Below are 25,400 nucleotides of genomic sequence, written 5' to 3' on the forward strand. Positions count from 1 at the left end.
ATGCATGATCAAAGAAAAAAAAAAATCCCCTTTAAATGTATGGGTCAACTATAGTGTCATGTGCTGCTGCAGTGCAGTACAGCGCAACCTCCACCAGGGGGTGCTGGTGAGGGAAGAGAGGTTGCACCCACACAGCGTAGTAACACAGAGAAGCAGCACGGATGTCACAGGTAATGAAAGAATGGTGAGACAAGCAGAGTAAAAAAACAGTCAGGAGCAGAAGTACCAGAAGTCACAGCAAGTGGTCAGGAACAAGCCAGGGGGTCAGCAACAGTCGGAAGCAGATAAGGCAAAGACAGAAGCAGGTACAAATGCAAGCCAAGTCAAAACCAGAGAGTCAACAAACTAAGGGAAATATTGAGTCAGGACAGACAGAGGGAATAAACAGACACGGCGCAAGTCAGGAATCACAACAGGAATAATCAGGATATACCAGAGTCAGATATACACGCCGAAGGCAAAACTATAGCTGACACCAGATGTAGGATGCAGCGGAGCTAAATAACAAACCCGAGACCAGACTGAGGCTGAGAAAAGTTAATCCCTTGAATGACCAGACTGGGAACATGGAAAGACAGGATTCCAAACCCGGTCTGGATCATGACAATTTGATTCATGTGTGCGTGTTAGATATATATTAAGAGTACTAGAATACCATTACACAGTATAATACCATATCTTAGTACAGAAGCTGGAAAAATGCTATTACATTGTAAGCAGTCTTAATATAGGTTAGGCACTGTTCACATCTCATTTAGAGTCTACATTTAAGGTATGCGTTCAGAGGATCTCCCATAATGTATATCTACTGTAAGACTACAGGAAAAATATATCTTGAATCTCTTCTTGGATGAGGTCAGATTGAATGCCTCCACCTGGACACAACCTTCACTTGGATAACTATATAGACTCATTCAGACATTTGGTAAAATTGTAGGAGGAGAAGCCTCCACCGAGTACCCGGGCCGGAACCGAGGGGACCGCCTTCCAGATTCCTGGGGTATCTGTTTCCAGGGAGCAGAGCTAGGGGATGGACTGCTGAGACTGACAGGGTGGTTGAGGGAGGAGTCCAGAGAAGAGGGGTGGAGACGGCCAGACTGTGTGAGTCAGCAGAACGAGGGAGAAGGAGGTGGAGACTTAAGGAGGGCCAGAGAGCGAGAGCCATGAGCAGCTTCCAGAGAGGAGGACAGCGACAGGAGGGAGACTCTCAGTGGACCGCAGGGAGACGGCACCGAGCTTACTGACAAAAGAAGACTGCTGCCTCACTCCAGCTCTCGGCTGCGGCCTACTCGCAGCCATCCGCGGCCGACACCGCCTCACTCCAGCTCACAGCTGCGGCCTCCTCGCTGCTGCCCGCAGCCACAGCCACTTCAGTCCTGACCATGGCGGTGACTCCTCCTTTGCCGCCCGCAGCTGCCACTGCCCCGCTCCAGTCTGCGGTAGAGACTGGGCCTGTGCCCACTGCGGATCCTCCAGTGCGGCCTCAGACTGCGCCTGTGGCCTATCAACCGCCATTTATCACTGCAGCTGCCAGTCCCTGTCCCAGGCGGCATCCTGCTGCCTCCGCTGGGGGACATCTCGCCAAAGAACTCTCCACGGGCCTGTTGTGCCCCTACTCCTACTGGGCGTCGGAACGCCCGAAGACTATGCCAGATCTTCAGCGGCTGGGCCCAATCGCTGCGACGCAGACACACCATGGAACAGAACGCCGAGGGAGGTCAGGACGGATAAGTGATACATAGTGACTAAGGACCCGTAGTCGGCCATTCCGCGGCCATATAGTGACCGGTCTTTGCCGGATTAGTCGTGTTCTCCCAATCCTTGTTTATGTGTATTGGCTCCCTGCGAGGACAACTACTGTTATTCTGTTGTAACAATAGCCCTAACGGCATTTATCTATAAAAGTTAACGTTTAAAGTCATTTCTGTCTCGTGTCTCGTCACTGCATCCTGCGTACCTGCTATTACCACAAAATCCACCATCTTAGACATAAACATCCAACATCAGTACCCAGGAGTAAAAAGCCATGCAATCTTTGAAAACCAACAAAGAAATCATCATCAAACCTGCAGACAAGGAGGGTGCAATAGTCATGATGAACAAATCAGATTACATGAAGGAAGCACACAGAGAACTGATGGACACACATTACTACAAAAATTGGGGTCTGATCATACAGAGGACTATTACAAGGAACTAAACAATTTGGTCTCCTGTCTGCCTGAGACATCCATAAGACCTGATGAATTGATACCAGAGAGTCCAAGAATAGGGATATTCTGTATGCTTCCCAAAATCCACAAATCTGGAGATCCAGGAAGACCAATCATTTCATGTGTGGGCACCCTTACTGAGCAAGTTTATGGATGGGTAGATGTACTTAAACCCCCAGGGAAAGGATACACCCAGCTACTTTAAGGATTCAACTGTCCTACTGAATAAACTAGCAGCAATAGGTCATCTAACAGAAAGAACCATCCTAGCCACCATGGATGTGGAATCTTTGTACTCCAATCTCCACACCAGGATGGATTAAATACCAGCAAAGTCTTCATGAAAAATATAGGAATTGATCCTGCTTTGCATTTGATAACAACATATACTTACAGGAGACTGGCAAAGCAATGGGTAGTAAAATGCCACACTATGTACCGGTACATTTCTTCATGGCCATACTTAAATGTGCCTTTTTGCTCTTTTTTCTCATCAGGCCTCTGGACTATCACTACATTAACAATATTTTAATCATCTGGACGGAGTCTGAGCAACAGCTGAAGTTGTTCAATGAACAATAATTAGTTTCAATGAAGAATCAATTTATCACTCACAACCAGGGCTCTGGAGTTGCAGTAGGGGTCCATTTTGTTAGAGTCGAAGTTGGTATATAATGGACCAACTTCTAAAATATGATAAATTGGGTACAGTAGTACAATGCAAAATGTGCTGGAATTTATTTCATAAGAATTTGAGAACGTTATGAAAAGTCCTATAAATGTCTCTTCTATTTCTGATCCAGGGATGAGATGAATCTGTGCTGCACTTTACATACTCAGTAGTGACCAGTGCTGTGTAGTCAGAGTCAGGAAAATTGAGGAGTCGGATGTTTGACTTATCGACTCCACAGCCATGCAATCAACTAGTCCTGTACTGAAATCAACTTTTTGGACACCATAATCAAGCTACAGAACAATGAAATAGAGATGTCCCTGTACCAGAAGACAGATGACCATTCATATACCTTAAAGGGAATCTGTCACCTATTTTTTGGTATATACGATGCGGCCACCGCCATCAGGGGCTTATCTACAGCATTACAGAATGCTGTAGATAAGCCCCCGATGTAACCTGAAAGAGACGAAAAACGAGTTAATTTATACTCACCTAGGGATGGTCCAGGTCCGGAGGGTGTCACGGTCCGGTCCGGCGCTTCCCATCTTCTAGCAATGACTTCCTCTTCTTAGCTTCCCTTTGCGGCTCCGGCGAAGGCGCACTGCTCTGCCCTGTTGAAGGCAGAGTACTGCAGTGCGCAGGTGCCGGAAGAGGTATAGCGCCTGCGCACTGCAGTACTCTGCCCTCAACAGGGCAGAGCAGTGCACCTGCGCCGGAGCTGCGACGGGAAGCAAAGAAGAGGACGTCATCGCTAGAAGATGGGAGGCGCCAGACCGGACCGCGACACCCTCCGGACCCGGACCGACCCTGGGTGAGTATAATATAACTTGTTTCTCTTTCAGGTTACATCAGGGGCTTATCTACAGCACTATATCAAAAAATAGGTGACAGATTCCCTTTAAATGGAGCAGTGTTCATCCAAAACACAAACTCTATTGTCTACAGTCAGGCCATCAGATACAATCGGATATGTTCCAACCCTACAGATAGAGACCAAAGCCTTGAAGGCCTCTAAAAAACCTTATTGAATCAGGGATACCAGTCAAGAACAACTGAAAACCAGATTGCAAGAGCCACCAGAATATCAAGGAATCATCTACATTACAAAAATAAAAAAGGAAAACATCTGGATGACTCTAGTAGTAACCTACAATCCAACTCTGGAGGTGTTAAGGGGAGCTGCATGCAAATCACAACATTTGATACAAAAAGATACCACATTAAAATTTATATTTCCAGACCCTCACTTCTGTGTTTTAGGCAGTGCTCAAATCTAAGAAGCATCATATCAGAAGCTCCCTGTATTCTTCAACACCACCAGCAACCTTTCCCTGCACAAGAAAAAATGTCAAACCTGTCCCTTGTCATATCTGTAAACTCGTAAAGAGCTGGATATTGACTTAAAGGGCCACTTAATATGGTGGTAATGGTGGTTTCCGAAAGGAGCCACCCCTTGGCTGGGTCCTTCCATGGAGGAACATCTGGCTAGTCCCGTGTTTGAGACTCTTAAATGAGGCTCCACGGACTTTATTTGCATATTCGTATTTCCCAGAGAGCAATGCACCTAGGATTTCACTGTGATTGAGCGCCTTTGTCGGCTGCCGCAGTGTTTTCTTTGACTGGTCTCCCTGAGGTCAGTGATTGTTTCGAAACCTGTCCATTTATAATAACATACAAATAAAAATTCACAGCTCACATCAGGACTACAAGATACTAGGAACTTTCATCTGCACTACAACTAATGTAGTAGTGTACTTAATTATATGCAACAAATGTCCAACTGGGAGTCTATATGTGGGGGAGATAGGATAAAACTTAGAACAAGGATGAATTTTCATTAGATAAGGGGTTGTCCAGCCTTAATCACCAAGACTGCAGTCACTCTATCTTGCTTTGAATGCACTGCGCGTTGTGAGGATTCCCCGGTTCCAGCGCTGGGAGCAGATGGTCATGTAACCACAAGTATGTAATTTTTATACGTCCAGCCATTGAGCGAGGTCACGCTCATCTTGTCTGCACATTACTACAACAAAGTTCTTACACAGCAAGGTGCAATAAGTGAGGTCACCGGGGTTCATCAGCTTTGAACCCTGGTGAACGTTCTCATGGCAGCTCAGTGTTACACACTGCAGGAGCGTTTACACTTCTGTGTCAGTGTGAGTCAGGTGGCGGGGGAGAGGGGTCACTGATGTGACTGTTCTCCAAATCATCTGCATGATCGTCGGTCAGTATGGATTTATCGTCACGTCAAACAGGTGAGGGATATGGTTGTTTATTATTTATTTATTTTTATTATTTATTTTTTTTTTTACAGGTGACATGGTCATCGGTAGATTAGGTGCAAAGTGAGTATTATGGCTATTTATTCTTTTTTTTTTTTTTTACAGGTGACATGAGATTCATTAGATTAGGTGTAAAGGCGAATATAACTGTGCTTTTTTATTTCAAATAAAGGAGTCTGTGTCATTATTGCAATTAAAGGATTTTATGCTGGATGTGTTTTTCTGTTTTTTTTTACTAATTGTGCGGTTAGTAATGGGGGCATATTATAGACACCTCTCCATTACTAACCTGTGAGCTTAATGTCAGCAGCCATAAAACAGCTGATATCAACCCCACAACCATTACCCCACTTGCCACCACACCATGGCAAGTGGGAAGAGTCAGGCAAAGGGGCAGAATTGGCACATCTAATAGATGAGCCTTCTCTGAGGAGGCAGCAGGCTGCTATATTTAGGCTGGGGAGGCAATATCCATGACCCCTTACCAGTCTGAGAATACCAGCCCCCCCAGCCAGCTGTTTGTTTTTGTTTGGCTGGTTGTCAAAAATGGAGGGGATCCCATGCATTTTTTTAAATTAAATAGTTAAAAAAAATGGTGTGGGATCCTTCTACTCTTGATAGCCAGCCATGAAAAAGCTGACAGCTGAGGGGTGCAGCCCACAGTTGTCAGTTTTGCCTGCGCTGGTTATCAAAAATAAAAAGAGACCCCATGTCATTTTTTTACATTTCTTTATTTATAACACAGGCGCCAGATGATGAATACTCCCATTAGTGGCGCCTGCTCTCTCTGTTATCAGCAAAGCAGGCGTCAGCTGATGTGAGTAATACTCTCATTAACTGACTGGTACCTTTTTACTGCCGGTCACAGCTGTTGGCTCACTCTGACATCTGATAGCATGGGAATCACAACTCTGACTGGCGATAATGATCTTACTGATGATCAGAGCTGCCGGTGTGTCTTGTGCTGTCATGCAGATGACAGCATGGGAAACACCGGATGTTCAGTATGCCGAACTTGAACAGTTCCTGGAGAAGTCCAAGTTCGGGGTCTATGCACAAACACTAGGTGTTTGGTGCGGACCACGAACTTTACTGTTCTGGTTCACCCATCTCTAATTATCACCCTTATATAACCAGAAAAATAAGGTTTGGGCTAATGTTTTAGACAATTCTGTCATTTGATTTTTAATTACTGTTCCTTTATGCTCATTTTCAATACTTAGCATATAATGGGAAACACTAATGTATTTGGCTTCACATCAAAGATACTTGAGTAATGTTTTTCCATTGTTATTATTTCCTAGCTAAAAAGATCAGATGGAAAGTAACGAAAGAAGCATTCGGCTTAGCTGTGTCAGCAGTGTATTAAAAAAGGTTGTGTTTAAAATAAAAATTGATGCAACATACCAATATAATTTCATTACTAGGCTACGTTCACATATTCAGTATTTGGTCAGTGTTTTTACATCAGTATATGCAAGTCAAAATCAGGAGTGGAAAAACGAGAGGGAAAGTATAATAGAAGCATGTCACCACTTGCATTTTTCACCCCTTCCTGGCTTTGGCTTCCAAACAGTGATTTAAAATACTGACCAAATACTCAACGTGGGTGTCCTTAGGGCTCCACCAATGTCGCATTGACGGCCTAGGTCTCAAGGCCTGGCATCTCCATTTCTAAATTTGCTTTGACAATGTGATAACATTGCTTCCCCTCCTTGTGCCTGTTACATGTATAGAAAAAAGGGGCTGGGCTAGTCATTATAATGAGCCAGCTCTCATCATACAGTACATATCACCAACCAAGGAAGCAGAAGAAAGAGTTGCTGGTACACAAAACCAGTGCCAACAACAGGACATTGACGCAACCTTGATAATAATAACAGAATATTAGTTATAATGTATTTATTTATATTTTCCACACTTCTGAGTGACCACTTAATGACCATTGATAGACCTTTTAACGGTACAGTTTATAAACGCGCTGAGAAATAAGTGAATAGCACCCCCCAGCCCCAGGAAATCTCTGGGGTTTCAGCTACCAGGGGTAGGCCTTGGAGAACATGATTAGTGCTGGGTTTTACAGTCCCCAATCATATAATCTCTGTTATTCAACAAATAACGGTGATCACGATAAAAAAGTGAGATATCATTTAAATTATCAGTTAATGAAATTAATGGGTGAGGGCTGCCTGATGGCCAGCTAAAACGTATGACTGATGGCCACCCTCAAATGAGTCTATCAGTTAATATGCCCCTGGCGGCACTAAAAACCCACAAAATCAACTTAAACATGGAGGGAGCAGTGAATGCGACCTGCGAGAGTCCGATTTGCCTCAACTCGGTGAAAAATTAAGTATTCATACAATGGGAGAAAGGCCCAAATGCACCTCGTGTGAATAAATGGGCAAATGACGTGTGGTGTTCTTTCCCCAGGATGGGTTGGAGAAGTTTCCCCCACATGGTTCATGAATTTTCGTTGACAAGGGTCTCCAAGGAGATAAAAAAAAAATGTTTTGAAACCCCTGCTTCAATCTATTTGAAGCCTCAGGGCTGCTTGAGCTGGTACAAGAGGAAATGATGCCCACCTTAGCTGGAGCAAAATCATAGTCAGATGTCTGAAGGTCCTTGTTGTGCCAGCTGTACCCTGAATAGTGGCCTCAAATCCAGGATCCCTTGTTGTTGGCCACGAAAAACCCACTCCTTCTAAATGTAAATGTTTTCTGAGGCCTTACTCTACTTGTGTTCCAGGGTGTATTGGGGTGCCTCCTCCTAAATTTTGGAAGCCCTTGCACATAGTGCATACGTTTCACCAGTCAAGGAGTCCCACTCTATGTATATTCCAGAGTGTATTGTAATCCCTACTTTCAATTTTTGGTAGGCCTCCACTCCTTACAAATGGGAAACAATTTCAGAAATCCCACGCAAACGATTTCTCATTCCTTTTTTGTCCCTTACCGAAATGGAAAACTGCTGCATTTTTGAAAGAACAAGCATGTCAATTCTTTCAGCGTTTTTGCATTTTTCACACATAGCCTAAGGGTTGAAGGAGGAATTTTTTCTTTTTTCTTTTTCTATTTGCCTTGTATACAAATCATACTGGAAAGAATATTTCCCTATCCGATTTCCTGTAAAATCCTTTTACCTTCTGTTTGGTATTTTTTATTGTCAGTCCATAACATTGACAACATTGTTCCCAGCAACAATGTCTGACAACATTTTTCCCAGCAGCGAGCGACCTGGGAATCAGAAATGTATGTAGGCATCTTCCCCATCCTGTTCCCATTTCATTTGGGCACTTTTTCCAACTATTTCAGAAATTTTAATCACCCTCCCAGACCTCCTGGAAGGGTCTGCTGGATAGATTCTCAAGTTTCCCATCGACTTCCATTATACTAGTTACTCCAGTCAAGCACCCGAGCAGTCAAAAGTGCTCAATTCGAATAACGAGCACCCGAGCATTTTAGTACTCGCTCATCACTAGTTAGGGTTAGGACTGGGGATAGGCTTAGGACTAGAGTTAGGACTACCACAACTCACAATAGCAACGGTATAAAACTGCATCCTGTATGTTGTCTATTGACACCAAGGTGCAGCTTGTATCGGACAATCAAGGATCAATCGCTGTGATATATGGAATGAGGATGTGGAAACCACAACAAAAATTGCGACCATAGATCCATATCATAAAAATATAAATTATCTTTATTTAAATAATGGAAAAGAAGGGACAAAAATGGGGGATCTGTGCAAATGGCAAACAAAGTGCAATAGTACAAGTACAAAGAACGAGCAAGACCAGCCACGGTCCACCTGGGCAGTAATAAAAAACTATTGTTCAGAGACCAAATCTCTATATATAAAGAGGTATGTGCTGTGCCCAAAATGGGCTCAAAAGGGTTAAACAAAAGAAGCTAAGCTGTCTTGTATTGTTAAAGCAGCTGCACATGTCCATTACTATACATAAAGGGGCTAGGTTATTAAGCCCATGTACATTGTATACTAAGTAACTGAATACCAGTCGGTATAAAGTGACAATGGTCAGATTAAAAAAATTGGTCTTGTAATTAACATAAAAAATGGCTCTGTTACTAAGGTGTTAAAGCAATGCCATAAAAGAGGATAACAATCAAGTGTAATTTTTAGGACTTAACAGCCTTTTACAAACAGCGATTTTATGAACAACCATTTATACAAACATGTATTTGCAGTCAATTCACATTGCAAACATGTCCAGCGACAGGCCAAATGTTTATTTACTCATTTCATAATCCAAAGCCGATCTTCTGAGGTAAAAGGCATATGTTGCCTTTAATAAACCAAAATATACTGTATAGGGAGAGCGGGGGAGACAAACGATCTTTGGAAATTTAGTGACTGAAGATGATTATTATATGGAGATTAATGTAAAAAAAAAAAAAAAAAAAAAGGCTTTATAGATGTGCAATGTCACTGTGGCAATAATAATAAATGCATTTCACTCAATTATTGACAAGTAATTTAGAAGGCACTTAAAAATATATAAAAATATAAACTTAGTGCCACTGTTTGATATTCTAGTATAAAGTGGCCTTTGTAAAATTAAAGGGAATCTGTCAATACGATCAATCCTACTAAGCCATCTATAAGGGCATGTAGGTCACAGGAAACTGAATAAAATGCATGAGAATAGGCCTCCGGGGATTATTTTAAGTAAAAAAAGAGAGTTACCAGTGTGAGACAAGTAACTAACACAGGAGAACTGAACTTTGTCTCATTAAAAACAAAATTTCTGCAGCTACCACAGCTCTGCTGTATTGCAACAAGATTGCAACCCTGTTTGCCTGTGAGATGGAAGATGAAGTCCTGAGAGGAACCTGCAGATGTGTCAGTTATAATCACATACAGCTCTGCAGTGAGATCAGGAGACCAGATAGAAGCCATCACATATCACAGTGGTAATGCCTCGATGTATTTATAATAAGCTCTGGAGGCAGATTCTCATGCAGATCAGTGTCCGGCCAATAGAATATAAGAAAAACGTGGATTTCTCTGGAACGAGACACTGGATTGCAGATATCAAGTTGTCATTTTATTCAACTTCCTATGATCTACATGCCCATATAGACGGCTTAGGAGGGTTGATTCTAGTGACAGATGCCCTTTAAGAATCTAATGTTGGCTCCTTTGTGCCAGATTGTTGGTATAACCTACTAACAATACCAACTTGCTGGGGCTGGTGCAAAAGGACAAAAATTAAACATTTTCAACTTTTTGATATCAAAGATTTAAATTCCCCCAATATATCCTACAAAAGGCCAGGTGAATAAGTTCATCTAGTGAAATACTGTATATTCTCTACAAAGTTGATCCTGAGGAAAGTAGCAGACAACTTTACTCCTGTTATGGAAAAAATCCTTTCTGGCAATCAGAACAAATAACTTTTACAAATATCACATCCCTGGAAATCTATTTTAATCTCTTTATATATTATTACTCACTTGAGTGGACTAAAATTATAACCTTTAATAGCGGAATTAAAATTTTCTAGATTCTCAATTCTACCTTATACAAGTCTATCCAGTAGCCTACATTTCCTATAATTCTATATGTCTCTGACAGTAAAGGCAGTATAAGAGAAGGTGATTGAGGAGAGCTAAAGTAATAGAGAAAATTCCTCTCCCTGTTTTCCACTTACTAGTCTATTTTATTGTCCTGCCTAATACACACACATTTTAATAGAGGAATTATTAATAGAGTTGATTGCTGGATACCAGCATCCACATTATTGTATGTACACTTTCATATGTACGTACAGTCTCAACGCATTCCACCAGTTAAGTAAATTGTGGGCACACAGCAGGATACTAAGTCACTGCTTGCCACCAGAATCCCAGTTATTTGATTCTGGTGGCCTTGTCCATCAATGCAGAGTTGAGTCTCCTACATTACCAGAACAACTCTGCCTGTGTAACTCAGTTCTGTTCTGCCAGTTTCTCATAGCGGAGTCTCCTCTGATCCCTAGTGTATTACAACTCTATTACACCGTTTGCTGTAATTTCATCTATGCTTCATCATATCCTCTGGATCCTGTTTACTACTATTCTTGCCATTCTGTCACATAAGCTTCCATTGTTCCATCTGGAGCTCGTTGGTACACCCATGTCATCTGTCCACAAAACTACACATAAACTGCTCATCAAGAGCCCTGATAATCCACCACACCAGGTGAAATATAACATTATTTTAAAGACTGAATGTGTCCTCACTAGAGTTGGTGCGAATCAACTCGTAAAACATGGTCCATCAACGCCGACAACGCCTACAGTAATCTGTGGCTGCTGTATGGGCGCCTCGAGAACTGCCTCTTACCAGACAGCATCTTCGGCTCTTCTTTTGATTAGCTGGCTAAGTGCAAAATTATGGTTCCAGCATGATGCACATGAGACGTTGCGCCAGGCCGGCTAATCTAAATCTGTGGATGTCATTAGGTAGTTATTTTACATTCATTGTCAATCAATAATAACTACATTTTAATGTTCTATGAATTTATGGTGCTCCATATTATTTGTAGGATGGATATTGCTTACAGTTTAGGGGCTGGGTGGGTTTTTTATCAAAGTTTTATTAAATGTAGGTAACTCAGTTATGAATATATCAGCATTATTATTTTGTGGATATAATGTCTGGTACTAATGAATGTCGTTTCCACCATAATAGATTATATTTCCATGCAAGATGAGAATACTGCCAAAAACAAATTATCATCCATATATATATATACATATTTTAAGGTTGAATATCTTGTAAAATAAAGCTACTCACCTTCTTCTGAGAATCTTATGTTATTATTTCAAAGTGACATTAACTCAAAGCTAACATATGTACTTAATGAATATAGGCATATGAATAAGCTACAATCCTAACATAATAGTATGCAACCAAAACAATGAAAACTAATCTGATGCTTCAAAAAAACTGCCAGGTTTTCGTATACAAACCTTTTTACACATTTAGGTATGACTAAATTACTTACCATAAAAAGATTTTCGTAATTTTCAATCATCTTCTGTACCACAGAGATAATGGTCGTACTCTCTTCGGCCCTGGCAGTACTTTGAACTGTAAACTCTTTGTCAGACGACTTCTGCTTGTGCAACAAATTAGGCCCAAAAATTGTTGCCAGGTTTAATGAAGTCATTTTGTTCCCAGTAATCTAATAAAAATCACATTAGATAGATCAGAACATGAACAGAAAGCACAAAGTAGAATTTTTATGAGCAACTTTCTTACCTCTAGAGAAGCACAGCCTATTTCTAAGGTTAAACATATTAAAAGGACATTTATATAGCTTAAACTTATCTTTGTGAATCTGACATATACACTATGGGTGCCTATTGACTGTTTAATATTAATATCGTATGTATGGCTTTTCAAACCTAATTCTATATCATAGTGTAAGGCTGGGGCTATATGGCAACTTCGACCGCAGCACAAACTGTTATGTGCCCCTGCTACCTAATGAGATGAAGGAGTTGCAGAAAATCCAAGCAGTTAAAATTTTTTCAACTTAAGGCCCCGTTACACGTAACGATGTCCCAGCGATCCCACCAACGATCCGACATGGATGGGATCGCTGGGACATTGTTAGACAGCCCCTCCAGCGATCAGGACCAGCGAGCAAGCTGGTTTCTAATGTAAACATCGGGTATCCAGGAGCCGTGGCTCCTGGATACCCGATGTTTATCTTGGAAACAGGCGTACACGCTGGTTTCTAAGGTAAACATCGGGTATCTAAGAGCCGTGTGGCTCCTGGATACCCGCTGTTTACCTTGGAAACCAGTGTCCAGTGTCGCTGAACGCTGGTCTCTCGCTGCCACACGCAGTGATGCGTGCTGGCCAGCGGGAGACCAGCGATCAAAAAACGGCCCAGGCTGATTGAGAACGATCAGTGATACCCGGCAGGGGGGCCGGTCGCTGATACCAGTCACACACAGCGATCTCGCTGGTGAGATCGCTGTGGCATCACAAAATCAGCGCTCTCGCTAGCGAGATCGCTGTGTGTGACGGGGCCTTTACCCTGGAGGTCACAATGTGAGTCCATTAACTTGCATTCACTTACAATGTAGCAGCTGCACAAAGCACTCCTTGACTGCTTGGAGCCCCAGGTCTCCTTTTAGCCTTAGTCAAACTTAAAATTCTGGAAAAAATTCAAAGTGAAGCATATTCTCCTAGTCCTTTGTATGTGTTACTAGCTACTGTCATGAGATAGAGTCATGAACATAAGTGCATACTATGGCTTTACACATATGGACATTAAAAAAAGGCTTCTTCCCCTGCCCAGGAGCTGTGGTATGACCAGACCATGTTCCTGCATGGTCTGACACAGCCATTACAAAGTATGGGCACATTTATAAGATTATCTCAGCACAGGAACATTTTTTTTAGCACATCCAATTATGAAATATATTTTAATTTCAAGATCTATTAATAAAAAAGTACTTTGTTCGTGGGACAACCCTTTAATAAGGCCTGTAATCCATCGCCCAGCTCCTTTATGGACATCCTGCTCTGTACATATACTGTATTGTGAGTGTTGACTGCTCACTGCCTCAACATTGCCTCAGTGACAGGAAGCGACCGGCTGCAAGAAGATTATTACTTCATTTTCTTCTTGCACCTTTCACTTCCCATTAGAAAGATACACACATTAAAAATGGTATATACTGTAGCTGCAGAATACCATCATGATTGCCTGCCAATATGCCAGTAGTGTTTATTCGCTGACAGGCTCCCTTTAAAGTATCATTAAAGGGAATCTGTCAACCCTTTTTTGAGATATCATATAATGATATCATTCAATTGTGTGTCACATAAGGATTCTCTTAGTACTTTTGCTTCCCCCTGACCCCGCACCTTTCATGCATAAATACCTTGTTTATATCGGTTCAGATGTATGTAAACTGCCGCTGTCCGGTCCGCTGGGCGGGGCTTATTCACCTGCTCCCCCTTCCCTGTCTTGCTCTATGCATTTCTTCTTGGGTAGAGCAAGACAGGGAGGGGGGGAGCAGGTGAATAAGCCCCGCCCAGTGAACCGGACAGCAGCAGTTTACATACATCTGAACCGATATAAAAAAGGTATTTATGCATGAAAGGTGCGGGGTCAGGGGGAAGCAAAAGTCCTAAGAGAATCCTTATATGACACACAATTGAATGATATCATTATATGATATTTCGAAAAAGGGGTGACAGATTCTCTTTAATATCTACCTCTAATAATAAGAATCTCAGAAGACTCTCTTATGATTCATGAAGTCCTAATTACATTTTATATCATTAGAGAGATGTTGAGCCTTGATTTTTTTTTTTTATTTATTGTGACTTTTTTTCAGATATCCTAAAAAAGGATGTCCACTGCTAGGACAACCCCTTATCAATCACTATGTTTCCACGAAGTAAAATACCCGGTGTGGGCAATGTGACGCGATTCCTGCAGACAATCTTTGGCTGTTTCACTCTCCCCTCCTTCGGACATAAAGGACATCCAAAGGAAATGAGAGCTGCGACTGCTCTCTGGTATCCTCCAGATGTCCAATTTGTCTGAAGGAAGGGAGAGCGAAGTAGTCATTAAACATAACAATGTCACCTGAGAGACACAGCCCGTGCCAACACCACTGAAACAGTATTCGCATCAAAGGTGAGTATAGCTGTTATTTCAATTGGGAAACCAGTAAGGCCTCTTTCACACATCTGGTTTTAGTAATCCGGCACGATGCGGCGAAATTTTTAATAACCGGATCCAGCACCGGATCCGGTTTTGTCCCATAAGCTTTCATGGTCGCCGCATCGTGCCGGATGGTTATGCGTCGTGTCCGGTTGTTGCCTGCAACGTTTTTTGTCAGCGCCGGACCAGCTTTTTCCACAGCGCATACCCGGACTCTGTGAATGTTAACCCCACAAGTGCCCGGCGAGAGAGAGATCTCTCTCTGTCACCCGGACACTTGTGAGAGATCTCTCTCGCCGGGCACTTGTGGGGTTAACACTCACAGTGTCTGGGTGAGAGAGAGAGATCTCTCTGTGGGGTTAACCCCACAAGTGCCCGGCAAGAGAGAGATTCTCTCGCCTGGACACTAAGTGTTAACCCCCCCTGTCTCTCTCTCTCCACCCCCCTCTCCCCTCCCCTCTCCTCTCCTCCCCTCCCTTTCAGCAGCTGTCTCTCATCGGCTGCCTCTGTCCACCTCGTCCTGCGGCTCCTTTAAATAATGTCCGAGCCGTATCTCTCGCCGCATACACCTCCGGTGTCACGGCTGCAGGCCGGATCCGGCGGCCCGGCTTTTCGCCGCACGCCGCCGGACCCCACACACCGGATGTGTGAAAGTAGCCTAATTGAGAAAGGGTTGTGCGAGAAGTGGACAATTCTTTGTTGATTCCTTTTTAATTTGTTAAACCCCTTTATAGTGGCAAAATGTAAAGTAATCTTTATATAATATCAGATTTTTTTTTTTTATAAAAGAAAATATTGTTCTCTCACCTCTTGCCCTTCTTTATCAATCGCGCCTTCTGCATGGCTAGCTACAGTAGACAGGAACTGTAACAATCTATGTAAAGTATCACAGTTACAAGGAGGTAGGAGGTAAAGGAGGAGCTGCAAGGCTGTCAGCTGATCTTCAAGATCTAACACTGTAAATATAGATACAAGTATGGTAAATATCGTCCAATTATTGTTCACACAGAAAAAAACCGTCATTTATAACATATACGATCAGCATAATATTAATACAACTAACAGGTAAAGTGAATAACATTGATTATCTTGGAAAAGGAAATCTGTCACAAGAGCAACATGATGTAGAGGTGTAGGCACTTTTTTTTTTTTTACCGTGAGAAAGGTTGAAGCACGTTGGTGTGAATAAAAAACCTTGTTTATACGCTCCAGATCTCATCCTTTCCATGAGCACGGCCTGCACATCATGATCATGTCCACTTTGTCAAATTGCTATCTGGACGATACTCTCCTCTGGTTACCGGGCTGTAGCTATAGCATATCAGGCTTTAACAGGTGGTGAGTCCATACAACACCCCCTACAGGTGAGCGCTACATTCAACATTTGGTCAGTATTTTACATCAGTAGTTGTAAGCCAAAACCAGGAGTGGGCAAAAAATGCTGAAGTGGTGATATATTTCTATTATTCTTTTCCTTTGATTGTTCCACTCCTGGTTTTGGCTTACAAATACTGATGCAAAATACCGACCACATACTGAACGTGGCCTCACCCATCTTACTCCTTATGGTGCTGACAGAGAAACCAATTCCAACAGTGTCATTACTGTACTGTGTTTTATATATTTTTTATACAATTCCAGTTTTATCTGCTGCTCATCTAGCAGTGTTCTGAATGCTAAACTTTGTATAACCTCGCCCACATCACTGACAGCTTTATGTGTACACTGTGCATAGGCAGACAACTACCAATCCGTGGTATGGGCGGGGTTATACAGAGCTCAGAAATATGTCGTCGGGGTTGATACAACAAGTGGATGTGATCCCATGATTAAACTTTAAGGTCACAAGATCCTTTCTTTGCCGCATCTCAATTGTCAATGACTTAAATTATAAAATCTATGACTGCACCAGGCACTTTGCACCATGCTGATTGGCATTTGCACTTTATTGAAATCAATATAGATTTTGCTTGTCATTTTTTTCATTGCAACACTCTATATTTAGAAAGCAATAACTGTATATGATAAGGGTCTGCAAGGCACTTTACAATTTGGTACATATTATTACATTTCATTCAGAGTATCAAAATTGCAATATTAGGTATCAGAAGAAAAACCTCTGTCCTACACATTGTTTCTCTGGGGATTTTGCTTCATATCTTGTGTGATAGATCAGGTTTTCCTTGTCTTTTTATTAAACATATTTTAATGCATTTTTTCAAATAGAATGAAACATTTTAACATATTTTTAGCATCGGTCTTTTCTTGCCTGTGAGGCTTAGTTCTCAGGTTGTGGCGTTGTACAGTATATACACAGTATGTAAAGAGATATTGGCCAATTTGATATGAAATGTTTTAGGCTCAGTTTACATCTGCAACAAAGATATATTTTTCAATCTTGTTGGAAAAGATAGTTTATGCAGTGATATTTTTCTAAAACCATCGATCCCTCAAATCATTGGGGCTCTAGTGATAAGCGCGGATGTAAATTAAGCTTTATTTTAATAGTAAGAAGGAACATGTAAAATCGTACTTATGGTATGTATAAAAGGCGTATAAAGTTCTCGGCTCAGAAGTGGATCAGGCATATCTCTGAGAAATTCCTTTAACAAGGCAGCTACATCATGAATACTGTGTTCTTCTTCTAGAACTACATCGACTCCACGGTCAAACTCTTCACGGAGCTAAAAGGAAAAAGAAAATCTTATAACTTCAAGTAACTAACCAAGCACACTACAACTTGCTTTTATCTACGCACAGACAGACAAACTACAGCAGCAGATCAGTGCTCAGTGATTTACCATGATGTAGGCTGCAGAAGAAAAACTACAACTATGATCAACTTGCACTAGGAAAAGGCCATTGTTTTTCTTTTTAACCCACTTCCCATCTTGGCCAATTCTCTTCTTCCAAAAGCCATAACTTTTTTATTCTTCTATTGACATAGACATATGAGAGCTTGTTTTTTGCAAGTTGAGCTGTGATTTTGAGCGATTCCATTCATTTTACAGGAAAAAAATTTCCTAGGACGGTGAAATTGCAAAACAAAAACCCACAATTCTGATTTTGTCTTTTTAAAATTGCCTTTTCGACTTAAATTGTGTGGTACCAATGACCCGGTATCAAGATTGTCCAGGTCAGTATGATTATGGCAATACCAAACGACCATTTTCTTATTATTTTAGAAGTGAAAAAAATGGAAATTTGTAGAAGAAATAAATAAAATTTGGGGATTGTGTTACCATATTCTCTGAGGGTGTGTTTTTTACGGGTCAAGTTAATGTTTTAATTGCTGATACTTTGGGATAGTTAAGACATTTTTACAGGATTTTTTTGCAGCAGTGCTGCAACCAAAAATATAAAAACTTTGCCTTTTTTTAAAGTTATCTTTGCGATTGAGTTAATTTTACATTTTGATAGAGCTGACTTATGGAACTGGTGTATTTTTAAAAAATTTTTTTTTGATCACCACTATTTTTAATGGGAAGAAAGAATGATGGGTGATTTAAAATCCAGCTGTCAATCAGAATGACGTCAGAAGTCCTGCCCAGTCGAAAGAGTGGTGTGGAAAAGAAGCCCTGGCTCTGTATACATAATGTCAGCAGATACTTCCGAATCCCCGGCAGGAGTCGTTGGTGACTGCTCTGTGCCGAGGAAGAAAGGCGTCGGGCACAACAAGCAGGTAAATTGCAATTACCTGCTTGTTAGCGCTTAGGTACATTTTTTTTTTTTTTTTTTTAAAAGGTATCGGATATCCTTTTTAATGCCCTCGATTTTCTGGAGGCAATTGAGGCTTATGGTTTGTAGTACTACTGCCCACATGGCTGATGACAGTGATGTTGGTGATGCTTCTGCTGCTGGTAGTGGCTCCCACGTTCTTAGCCATGGTATGTTTTTTGTTCATGCTACCACATATATTGACACTGCCTTTAAATTTTATTAAACACTACAATTAACTTTTGTCAATCATTTTAACCCCAATTCTTTAACTCTTGCCAAACAAGCTTCAATATACAGTACATAGCAAAAGTTTAGACACACCTTCTCATTCAAAGAGTTTTCTTTATCTTCATGACTATGAAAATTGTAGATTCACTCTGAAGGCACCAAAACTATGAATTAACACATGTGGAATTATACAATTAACAAAAAAGTGTGAAACAACTGAAAATATGTCTTATATTCTAGGTTCTTCAAAGTAGCCACCTTTTGTTTTGATTAATGCTTTGCACACTTGTGGCATTCTCTTGTTGAGCTTCACGAGATAGTAACCGGAAATGGTCTTCCAACAGTCTTGAAGGAGTTCCCAGAGATGCTAAGCACTTGTTGGCCCTTTTGCCTTCACTCTGTGGTCCATCTCACCCCAAACCATCTCGATAGGGGTCAGGTCTGGTGACTCTGGCGTAGCACCCCATCACTCTCCTTCTTGGTCAAATAGCCCTTACACAACAGCCTGGAGGTGTGTTTGGGGTCATTGCCCTGTTGAAAAATATATGATGGTTAAACTAAACGCAAACCGGATGGAATAGCATGCCGCTGCAAGATGCTGTGGTAGCCATGCTGGTTCAGTATGCCTTCAATTTTGAATAAATCCCCAACAGTGACACCAGCAAAGCACCCCCACACCATCACACCTCCTCCTCCATGCTTCACGGTGGGAACCAGGCATGTAGAGTCCATCCGTTCACCTTTTCTGCGTCGCACAAAGACACGGTGGTTGGAACCAAAAATCTCAAATTTTGACTAATCAGACCAAAAGCACAGATTTCCACTGGTCTAATGTCCATTTCTTGTATTCTTTAACCCAAACAAGTCTCTTTTGCTTGTTTCCTGTCCTTAGCAGTGGTTTCCTAGCAGCTCTTTTACCATGAAGGCATGCTGCACAAAGTCTCCTTAACAGTTGTTGTAGAGATGTGTCTGCTGCTAGAACTCTGTGTGGCATTGACCTGGTCTCTAATCTGAGCTGCTGTTAACCTGCGATTTTTGAGGCTGGTTACTCGAATGAACTTATCTTCCGCAGCAGAGGTGACTCTTGGTCTTCCTTTCCTGGGGCGGTCCTCATGTGAACCAGTTTCTTTGTAGTGCTTGATGGTTTTTGCCACTGCACTTGGGGACACTTTCAAAGTTTTCCCAATTTTTCGGACTGACTGACCTTCACCTCTTAAAGTAACGATGGCCACTCGTTTTTCTTTACTTAGCTGCTTTTTTCTTGCCATAATACAAATTCTAACAGTCTTTTCAGTAGGACTATCAGCTGTGTATCCACCAGACTTCTGCACAACACAACTGATGGTCTCAACCCATTTATAAGGCAAGAAATCCCACTTATTAAACCTGACAGGGCACACCAGTGAAGTGAAAACCATTTCCGGTGACTACCTCTTGAAGCTCATCAAGAGAATGCCAAGAGTGTGCAAAGCAGTAATCAAAGCAAAAGGTGGCTACTTTGAAGAACCTAGAATATAAGACATATTTTCAGTTGTTTCACACTTTTTTGTTAATTATATAATTCCACATGTGTTAATTCATAGTTTTGATGCCTTCAGAGTGAATCTACAATTTTCATAGTCATGAAAATAAAGAAAACGCTTTGAATGAGAAAGGTGTGTCCAAATTTTTGGTCTGTACTGTAGATGTGATGTGTACAGATGTCAATTGGACTAGTAAAACAGGTCTGCAAAAACAGATAAGGATAGCTAAAGGTCTATATTTTTAAACTATTTTTCTAGATTTTTATTTATTCAAAATCCAACCCCATTCCTAAAAATGATGTCATAAGAATTGATAGATAGGTGCATAACCCAGAGCCAGCACTTCCAACAGTGTGCTGTAGGGGTGTAAAATTGGTCTACATATGTAACATTTGTCTAGTAAAACAGGCAAATTGTCTCTTCAGAGAGGAAGAGGACTAGAACTCAATGCTCCTCTGGGAAATATGCAAATTGTATCTTCAGAGAGGAAGACGACTAGAACTCTTGTGCCACCTATTGGAAGTAGCAATCCTAAAAGTCAATGTCGACCCTTTATTGAGCCTTGCTACATGACTTAGGATAAAAGCCAAACCAGAATCTCAATTTGCATATACTGTGTTTCGGGGTAATGTCACTGTTCAGTGCAAAGTGTGAGATTGCGGCTTTAAGTCTCCTCATGTCGGCATGCTTAGCATGTAAATCTCCGCAAGGAGAAACGATACTTCTTGGATATTGGTCAGACACCTCTCACACAGCCAAACCAGATCTCACACTTTGCACTGACGAGGGGCAGTACCCCAAAACATAGTGTCTGCAAATTGAGATTCTGGTTTGGCTTTTATCCTAAGTCATGTAACAAGGTTCATTAAAGGGTCGACACTGACTTTTAGGATTGCTACTTCCCATAGGTGGCACAAGAGTTCTTGTCCTCTTCCTCTCTGAAGAGACAATTTGCATATTTCCCAGAGGAGCATTGCAGGTTTAAGTCTTCTCATCTCGGCATGCTTAGCATGTCAGTCTCCGCAAGGAGAAATGATACTTCTTGTATACCTAGTAAAACAGAAAATTGTTTGTGGCACTCACACTTTCTGAAGGTGAATGCAGTGCTATAGGTCTGGATTTTGATGAATTTTTATTTTGCATTTTTATCAAAATAAGTATTCCTCCATTCAGAAAAGGGATTGCACAAGAGATACAAAAACTCAAGCAAACACACTGTGACTAATACTAATTTCAAATTTCTTTTCTGTTAAAAAATTGTGCTATCTTGTTGCTGTTTTCAAGAGTATGAAAAACGGGGGAAAAATGTAATTGTAATTCAAATGCAGTAGGACAGATATCAGCTGCACCATGTCAGTGATCAATCAAGCTGACTCTTGCACTGCAGCTCGCAACTGTTCTATCTCTCCCTATTAATTCAATTTCTGTATTATTCACAGACTACTATACTTATCTTCTTCACTGATGTTGTATAATACCTGATTGGCGCGAGTATTTGTCCATTGTTTTAGGGCTTTCCAGTGCTATTTTTATTGCTGAGCTATGAATTCTGATGTCCTCTCACTATCTTAAATCACCCTAAAATGATTGCTGCATTCCCTGATTAAACTTTTATACAGGCTATAATAGTACCTCATAATTGGCTGGGCTATTCCATTTGATGTGATTGCTGCAAGGCTTTATTGGGAAGCCTAAATGGTCGTACCTAAGGTCATGTCAGCCTTCTGTGGCTGATACAATCTTTTGCAAATTATTAGAATATGGCTGGCATTTTTTTAGCATTTCTTGTAAAAAATCTCATCAAATTCAACTGAAATTTGATTGCAATGAATCAATGCATTCATCTATTTGGGGGTAAAAATATGTGTCCATAACTGGATTTCCCTTTCATTGCCACATGTAAGTCAGTAGTAGTCAGTAGCAGATCAGTGCACTACTCAACACATACTGATGTCCAATGTATAAGACTGAAAATACCTTTAATGCATTTTTCCTGATAATAAAATTGAGGATTTAAAATGAAAAATAAAATATTCTCATCTGATTAAAAGAAAGTTTAAAAAAATGTTTTGCATTATTGATCATATTGATGAGTTGTAATAAAAGCAATGTACATAATAATAGCTTACCTGCCGTACTCTCTTTTTGGAACTTCCAACTCTAAAGATCCCTACAGTCTGTAAACCTAAAAGAGAGCATTCTGTAAGTATAATTTTAATTCAGTTAAATTCAGGATTTTAAAACTTGAACACAAAAGCAAAAAATGTGAACTGTTTAAGGTAAAAACACACTAGAATAGAAAATGTAGCGTTACAAAGTTCCATATGGGAATATTCCAATTACAGTAGTTTAGAAAGTCTGTATTTACGCAGTCTGTTGTCTACCTTAGATAGAAGTGGAATTCCAGAGAGAGAGAAATGCATTTCTATCTACATTATGTCTAAAACGGAAAAGGCACAAACCCCTCTGTCTATTTTTATATGTAACTTTATGTAATTTTACTACTTCTAGTTGTGACCTCATGTCACTGCACTGCTGCAGTTTCTAAATCCTCCACCTCATTATGTCAGAAATTAGGGGCTCTGAAGATAGAACCCAGCACTCAACTTAGTATTAAGGTTATAGGTGATTTTATTCAATCCCAAAGAGTAGCATTACAAAACGTTTCGGTCTATACAAACGACCTTCGTCAATTGCTGTAGAGATATACATGGATATGTTACATATCATTAATCTGAAGAAAGGGAAATCAAAAAGAAAAGGAACAATAAAAGGCAAACAAAGTATATACAGGAAAATATACATATTTTCATATATTTCATTTCTGGCAAACTAGTAAACCAAGATAGTAGTTATTAGGAAGACAAAATATATCAAGGCACAATCAAAGTGGGTAGAGGTTCAATTAAGGTAAAAAGTTTACCCCCGGTTTTCCTTTTATGGCGGTGGCTTCCCCCACTACATCAGGCACACAACGGTATCATTTTTTCTTTAACAGGCTACATCCACCCTCCTGTTACCTAATATACCTGACTACAATATAGCCTTTTGGTAGGTCTCCATTGTTTCCACTATGTCCACTCTTTCAGCCACTTATTTATTTGACGCACCTACTCTATATTATAGGCATTCACTGCATTGCTATCCTGTGGTTGGCCACTATATGTGTATCACAACCCTCAGTATGGTTTGTCATCTCTACCTCTACCCACTCTGATTGTGCCTCGATATATTTTGTCTTCCTAATAACTACTATCTTGGTTTACTAGTTTGCCAGAATTGAAATATACGAAAATATGTACCGTATATTTTCCTGTATACACTTTGCGTTTTATTGTTCCTTTTCTTTTTGATTTCCCTTTCTTTTGATTAATGATATGTAACATATCCATGTATATCTCTACAGCAATTGACGAAGGTCATTTGTATAGACCGAAACCTTTTGTAATGCTACGGTTTGGGATTGAATAAAATCACCTATAACCTTAATACTAAGTTGAGTGCCGGGTTCTAGCTTCACATTTATCTTACGGTATGGGAACCTACCTGAGCACCATTTATCTGCTGTGCACACGTTTTCTATGTACAGAAATTAGGGGCTGGCTTGCCTTTCTGATAAAGCAAGCCAATCCCCTGACCAAGGCTTATCACAGTCTATGTGTAGGTTTGAATCATCCTCACCCCCTCACTCTTGTTCTTCACTTGCTGCCTGCACTTTCACAGCTTGTATGTGATAGGACTTATTATTTTGCTCTCCCTGCTTTTCCAGCTTTCACTCCACACTCCTTGAAAAGACGGGGAAAAAAAGGGAGCCAAATGTGGTTTTTCTGCCCTGCTGGTAGGCAATGAAGATCCAAATGGAAGTATAATAATAATAAAGGATGTTTTATTTCATTTTTTTCAGTCAACGCGTTTCAAAGTCATCCCATACTTCTTTCTCAGGACGCAAAGCATATATATCCACACTCCTTGACAGGTCATATGCAAGCTGTGAAGGTACAGGCAGGCAGTACATAATGAGAGTGAGAATGAGGGAATACATCTAACAAGCAAACTGACTGTGATAAGTCTTGGTCAGGGGGCTGGCTTGAATAATAAGCACAAGACACAAGTCACTTATTTCTGACATAGAATCCCAGAAGGGTAGTCAATCCCTCAGATGCAGCAGTCCTGTGATGCAAGGTCACAGTAAAAATTAGTAAAATCACATGAAGTTACATATAAAAACCGGCAGAGGGGTATGAGACATTATAACTTTAGTCATAATGTAGATTAAATACATTTTTATCACCCTAGAGTGCCCTTTTAAAAATGATGGAAGAGAAAAAAAAGAAAATGAACAGTGTCCTTGAATGTCTACTGTTGAGACTCTTCATTAGCTAAGGAAGCATCTAAAATAAAAAAAAAAATGATCAGGGAATTTTCATTATTTGAATGCAAAACTTTGTCACTATATAGAGGTAGAATTTCAAAGAAGATGTAACAACAACTAAAAAATTACAAGTTACGGATTTCGTGTTAGTATTCTGTGTTAGAATGTGTAAGAACACACAGTGTCCGGTGTGATCGTGTGTGTAATACTTGCGGCACACATGTGGCAACCAGATGGACGGGTATCAGGGAAGAAGCGGTGATGTTATGAGAGGAGAGAGGCCTTCAGCACCCAGCGCCGGGGAACAGCGCTTGCTGTGCCGCTGCTTCTCAGGTGCCTGGACGTGTCACACGGATAACATCCCAGTGTGTCATCCATGTGCACGTGTGCGGGACATTTTGCGGCCCGTTCTGCTAGTAAAAAATGGACATGTCTACGTGTGGGTCACATGGACACCCGGTCAGATCATGAATGTCACACTCATGAAATCGGCCTTATATGTACAGTACCTTTTTATAACCATACAATAATCAGCAGATATTTGATAATGAAAAACCAGAGAACATCAGGAGTTTTCAATAAAAACATACACAATCTTTATTAATGTATACAAAGATAAAACGGCATTACAAAAATAGACAATGCATAGAAATCGACACCAAAATTACGGAGTATATAGCGCAAAA

General features: G+C 40.8%; 1 protein-coding gene across 2 annotated transcripts in view; it reads right to left on the bottom strand.

The window, feature by feature from the left end:
- Positions 1-25,400, bottom strand: part of ARHGAP6 (Rho GTPase activating protein 6) — a 420,491-nt gene that overhangs the window by 42,649 nt on the left and 352,442 nt on the right. For both annotated transcript variants that reach the window (XM_073550694.1, XM_073550695.1), the window contains exons 6-9: positions 22,472-22,527; positions 17,405-17,555; positions 15,679-15,827; positions 12,184-12,363 (exon numbers count right to left, since the gene is read on the bottom strand). In XM_073550694.1, coding sequence (XP_073406795.1) covers positions 12,184-12,363; positions 15,679-15,827; positions 17,405-17,555; positions 22,472-22,527 — 536 coding nt within the window. The remainder of the gene's footprint in view (positions 1-12,183; positions 12,364-15,678; positions 15,828-17,404; positions 17,556-22,471; positions 22,528-25,400) is intronic.

Source organism: Dendrobates tinctorius, unplaced genomic scaffold (assembly GCF_039654945.1).
Source record: "Dendrobates tinctorius isolate UK_male_01 unplaced genomic scaffold, ASM3965494v1 ptg000166l, whole genome shotgun sequence".
Lineage (NCBI taxonomy): Eukaryota > Metazoa > Chordata > Amphibia > Anura > Dendrobatidae > Dendrobates > Dendrobates tinctorius.